Source organism: Alligator sinensis, unplaced genomic scaffold (assembly GCF_000455745.1).
Source record: "Alligator sinensis unplaced genomic scaffold, ASM45574v1 scaffold666_1, whole genome shotgun sequence".
Lineage (NCBI taxonomy): Eukaryota > Metazoa > Chordata > Crocodylia > Alligatoridae > Alligator > Alligator sinensis.
Genome location: NW_005842216.1, coordinates 882,921 through 889,213, shown reverse-complemented (window position 1 = coordinate 889,213; position 6,293 = coordinate 882,921). Strand labels below are relative to the sequence as shown.

The 6,293-nt window shown below is 35.3% G+C and overlaps 1 protein-coding gene across 7 annotated transcripts in view; it reads right to left on the bottom strand.

Annotated features, from left to right (window-relative positions):
* The window catches only part of HDX (highly divergent homeobox), a 103,050-nt gene that overhangs the window by 68,858 nt on the left and 27,899 nt on the right, over positions 1–6,293 (bottom strand). For all 7 annotated transcript variants that reach the window (XM_006026980.3, XM_006026978.3, XM_006026979.3 and 4 more), the window contains one exon: positions 2,772–2,825. In XM_006026980.3, the coding sequence (XP_006027042.1) occupies positions 2,772–2,825 (54 nt within the window). The remainder of the gene's footprint in view (positions 1–2,771; positions 2,826–6,293) is intronic.

Sequence of the window (6,293 nt, the reverse complement as noted above, 5' to 3'; positions counted from 1 at the left end):
ACCTAGCTGGGGTCATTTGACCCCAGCATTCTTTCCTGCCCATGGCAGGGGGTTGGACTAGATGATCTGCTTAGATCCCTTCCAACCCTACCAACTATGAAACTATGAAACAGATGCTATCAAGCTGGATATGTCATTAAATAGAATCTACTATTTCTTCTTTTCTAAATACAAAGTGAGAAAGACAAACCTCCAAGTTAACTGTTTGTGGAACTAAAAAAACAACTTTCAACTTCTCTCTCCTCTATCTATAAACATGTTACTTTATCCCAGGAACTCTACAGATGTACCTTTTCTATATTAGGGACAAAATTCCTAAATATGAAATAAGCTCATATTTTACATATTGTGCTATGCCACAAACTGTACAAAGGATGTATTACCACTACCTCAGAACAGTTTGTCTTGTCCAAATTACTCCATGTACCAAAATCTGACCTTTTACTCTTGTTATACATAACCCAGTTTCCAATTAAGGAGCTACTTCCTTGCAATTTCACCCTCAACATGTAACACAGAGACCCTCCTAAATACCACAATGCATACTGCCCTCTTTCTGCTTCCATGTTCCTAGCACCAGTTTCTATTCAGAATGATAAACGTAATTTAAAGCAAAATGTTCTAGTAAAGACTTCAGAAAGTTTGTTTTAAAGAAAAGCCCATAAAACTACCAAAAAATTTTAAATTATTCAGCTTAACATTTTAAGAGTCCATATTATTAATAACCTTATTATCTTGATATTTTAAAATGCCACGTGCCCAAAATAGGAAATAAGTCTATGTTAAGTGAAAAAACTAATAACTTTCACAACTCAGACTAGCAACAGATATAGAACGGAAAAGAAAATTAAGAGAGCAAAATAAAGTATAGGGACATTTGAGAGGATGCAAACAGATAATGGAGGACAGAAGTGGCTAATGTCCTTTGCCTTTTTTTACCTCACTCTTCATCAACAAGATTGGATGTGACCTTATGACAAATTTATCACAGTTTAAAATCAGCAAGGGGATTGAAGCATAGGCCTGAATACAGATAGAGACGGTAAAACATATTTAGATAAATCAGATGGATTTGAGTGGGCAGGGACCAAGGAAATTTACTCTACAATTATTATTAGTTAAGGCAATCTGAACTATTAGCTATTATCTTTGAGAATTCCTGGGAATTGGTGAGGTCTCAGAGAACTTAATAAGGGTTAACAAAATACTTAGCTTAAAAACAAACAAACATGTAATGATGTGAGAGAGAAAGATAATGAAAGATGTCTGTTTAATTCTGATACCCAGAAAGATATCGAAAAAAATTATTCAACACTCACTCCACCGGAAACCAAAGGCTAAGATAAAAACCAGCCAGCATGGCTTTACCAAGGACAAATCATGAGAAAAATAGTGTGGAGGGCAACAAAAAACTACTACAGTTTTAGCGTTCATGATCTATGAAGGAGAGACTGAAAGAGCTAGAATTACTGAAATTAGAAGAGAGAAGTCTGGGGAAGGAAAAGATAACCTTCCAGTACTTAAAAGGTTATTAAAAAAAAGGACAGAAATCACTACTTCTCCACATCCACCAAGGGCAGGACAAGCAGTAATTGGCTTAATTTGCAGCAAGAGAGATTTAGGTTAGCTATTAAAATTTTACAAAAAAATCCACTTTCTAACTCTACAGATAGCAGAGCACTGAACAGATTGCCTGATGAAAGTGTTTTGTCACTGGAATTTTATAGGAGCAGACTGGGGGGAGGCGTGTGAAGAAAAACCCCAAACCTCTCAAATAATCCATGTATCGTTGATCTTTCGCTCAGAGGAGAGATCAGAACTTTATGATATCTTGAGGTCTATTTCAGATCTCAAATTTCTAAAAACTTTATCACAGCAAGATTTTTCTTTAATTTTGGAAAAATGTTACCTGAATGACTACCTTTCACTTTATACTTAAATGGTATAAAAATACCCCTTTAACCTAATTAGACAATTTTATGAATACTGGATTTGTAATATTCTATCATTCAGAACCTCTCCACATGTAAACTATGAGAAAACATTTTTACTGCTCTTATATTACTATTATGGAAAAATAACTTTGAGTTGGGAAGGCTTGAAAGAAATGAACTTTCCAAGAAAAGTTTTATAGCTTCATGCTATTTTTAATTGACTTTTGGCTTCAGGACACCAATCTGATAGATTTTCCCTAATGGACAAGTGTTTTTTTAAAAAAAGCAGACAGATAAAATTACACCTAAGATGACTGCTACACAGTTGGACTAAAACCTGTTCCTCATGCATATTATATTATATATGTGCACACAGTCTGACTGACACAAAGATTTGTACTCTTATAGGCTTAGTTTTCTACTCTGAATTTTTGGGTCAAAACCAACTATTGTTTCATTTTTAATACAAGTCACATTAATCAACTCAAATCTTAAAGTTCTTATTCATGAAAATACCATTCTCAAGGGATTCATAAATAATCCCATTCAAGCTAATGGAACTACAATATCTGTAAGGGTCACAAGACTGGATCCAAGATCTTACCCTTGGTCTTTAACTTTTAAAACAATCTTACAACAATCAGTGTTGTTGCTTAGTGGTTATATTTGCAATGCACCATTTGTAAATATTACTGACAATTAAAAAAACTGTTTTAATCACAAAATGCAATTTATGTTTTTCAGAGGGTGTTTAAAAAAAAACAACAAAAAATCCTTAAATGATTATTTCCACCTCTTCTTTTGGCCCGCTAGCTGCTTCAAGTGAAATATACTTACTGCTCTTTTTCTGGAACAACCTGTAATCCAAGGCACAGTAAGGTTTCCTGAAATCTGTGGAAACAAAAGAGTTTTACGGATAAGAAACAGGCTCAGATTGCTAGTCTGGCCAGTAATATTGAGCTAGTAGGCAAATAATTTCTGCATGACTTGTGTAAGGGAATTCAGTTTCAAGAGTATATTCATTCTCATAAACAGACACCCAGGTTTAGAGATTTATGTACAGAGAAGTCAGCTATAAACAGCTTTCCTATTTAAGAAAAGTGCTTACATAGGTTTTCAAAGTCTGTATGATGTTCATGCAAGTCATTTAACTGACTAACTGGAGACCAGACGTGCGTAAGGTAAGCAGCGTTTATTCTGATCTGGGAGTTAAAATTCCAGGACTAAATTTATTCTTTATGACAATAACACTGATCCTATAACAGCTTCTTTTTAAAAACCACTACATACACGTATCCTTCATACAGCCTTCACAGAAAGGGCACCAAATTTCTTCTACAGAATGGGTCAAAATAAGTTTAAGAGTGAATCATTGTATAGACAATAACAAGTTAGCACAATACCCAAAATACATAACCAAGCCTCTCTTAACAATAATCCTGATCCCAAGTATTGCCAAAAGTCTACAAACGTCACTGTGCTGTAGATTTTCAGCAGTTCTGTAGATCAGATCCTGATCTACAGCACATGCAGTGTTTTCAATTGAAGAAAAACAAGAAATACAGCCAACTTCAATATAACAGGATTTGGTGTGTATACTTTTAAAATTATTCCCTCGATTCGCTTTTTAAATTTTTTAAAAGATTCTTAAAAATGCTGTTGAACTGCTTAGGGGATTTACGCTAATTACTTTGGGTAAAAGTACTGAATGCGACTTGGGTAGAACAGCACTTTACACCTGATCAATCCCTCTGGATAAAAAAAATGTGACTTCTAAAAAAATGTTATTCAACATGAGTAATGGTATCAAATTTTGGTGCTACAATAAACACGGTCACTGAGAGTACAAAGACACACAACTCTCGTTGTGACAGACATGAATAAACTTGAACATTTCGAAAAGTGTTATACTTATCCATGAAAGATACTGCAGATACATGGAGGATTAAAAAACAAACAAACACCTGCCTGTAGCAGAGCTAACCTTATATTTATTGTTCTGTTCCAAGTTCAATATATAGATTTTCTAGGGAACTTTCAGTTGCCAAGGCAGGAATAGTTATAATAAATCACTAATGCAGGCAATATAATCATCTCCTAATAAAAACAGCACATACTGGTTTCATCTGATTCAAGAGGTCTGGGGGCAATGATAAGCAAAGAAAGGCGTCCAGACTGCAGTCACATATGGACACTTGCACCAAAATAAAAGAACTGAAATTTATGGTCATCCAGGCACCTATTATGCATCATCCACCTGCCTGGTAAGCTCAGCCTCTGGGTAAACAGTTTGTTTTGTTTTCTCTGTAATGCTTTTGTTTTCAGCAACCAGCAGTTCTATAAAAGACTGGTCACCCATTAACTCTGTCACTGTCCCTGGGAGAGAGCAGATCTCCAGATACTGAACCTGCTGGGATAATCACTGAATTAAAAGTGAACAGCAACCTAAACCCTCAGTCTGGAGAGAAAGGAACATGGGTGCCTGCTACAAGGAAAGTGTTGGCAGGAGGCCTGAAACCTAAGTGGGGAGCTCCTGAGGACACTTGAAAAGGAGACAAACCTTCATTTAAAACACCAGAACTATGACACTCGTCTTCACAGAGTATTGTATTATAATTGAAATAAGTTGACAATAAAAAGCGTCTCTGCACGATACCCCTTTCTCTTCCCTTGAAAAAGTATTTGTAAATAAGTAATTGTAATTATCTTCTACTGATGACATTAGCAATTTGTGTGAAACTGTATTATCAAATGATAATAATAATTACAAAGTTCCTTACTAACATCTTTGCTAGTTCAATGGTCTTCATAAGCAAAACAAAGTGAAACCCAGTTATATAAAAAAAAAAAAAAGATAAAATGACGTAAGTGACATACAGGTTCCCCTTGCCGTATGCGGATTCTGTATGTGAAAATTCGCTCTTATGCAATGACCCTTTTTATACCAAAAATTTGTTATATGCAAGGTAAATTCACTCTTATGAGATCAGTGTGGTGGAAGCCCACAGTCATCTGCTTTGTGTGATGCATTGTAGGAGTGATGTGCACCAAAATAATAGTCCCCTGTGTGGATCTGCGCTTCTCTCTCGTTGTCTGCTAAACATGTTTCTGTAGTTGCCATCCCCATTATGATAGTGCCCTGTGCTTATGTATACTGGCTGCTGTTGGTGAGTGCCAAAATTGTCTTGTAAAAGTGGTAAAAATGGGTCTAAAAAATCAGTACAGTTGAGGTTTTGGAACGCATCCCCATTTGTTACGTTGTATGCAAATTCAAGTTACGTGCTGTTTTCCAGGAATGTATGTACAGCATAAAGCGAGGGAAACCTGTATTGCTCATGAACCTTAGAGTTCAGCTCTTAAAATGCCATCCCATTCAGCCACACCTGGCTGCAAAGTTACTTTCTTATGAATCAAAATGAATCGAAATTATAATTATACACGATAGCACAGCACAGGATTTAACCTTAACATTCAAAGCACAGAAGATGAAAGCAAAAAAGGAGAACACCACGTTCATTTTAAACTACCTAAAAAGCCCACATTTTCCACGAAGAAGCATTTTTTCACAGGACTTTTCTTCTCCAACACTGAAGGCAGACATTAATTTAGCCCTGGAAGTCATGCAACTGGGTAAAATTGCCTCTATTATTTAACAAGTCTGAAGACAAGCCAACTACTTATTTCAATAGTTTAGCCTACTATGTATTTGTCAGCAATTTACTGCTCAAATTATTGCAAAGAACCTTTTGTGACATAAAAATTGATGACTTTATTAAATTCATTCTTAGATTGGAATAACATGAATTTGATTAGTTGAAACAATTTAAAGAGTTATGACTAATTGTTAATAAAATGCCATACCAGTGTTCAACAGTAATGAATTAATCCAAGCACAAATCACATACTTCTGGCTCTCAATTGTTAGAATAGTGGAGCATTTGAACAATCAGGTTTAATCTGTTTATGAAATGTGGAGGATTTCCCAGGAGTTTAAAACTAAGGATTTTCATTCCCAGGTTGATGGATAAATCAGTCAACACTTGAGCAGTAAAATGAACTAATTGACTCCATATCCTGGAGTGTCGTACTGTACAAGTCTAAAAAACATTCTTTTTTGGGTTTTCTTTGAAGCCTTTCTAAAAAAAAGAACCTAAGCAATGAAAAACAAGACATTGGAAAGCTATAACCAAAATCTGGTTTAATGTTCCCACAAACTTTTAATTTGCAAAAGTCATATTAAGTTACAAATACTCATAGAAATGAAGTATTTTAGAGGGATGACATCCAGGCTCTTTGCCACAATGCTGGCATGACTTGACAGCTCTCTCACTATGAATATCTTCTTTTAAGAACTCCACG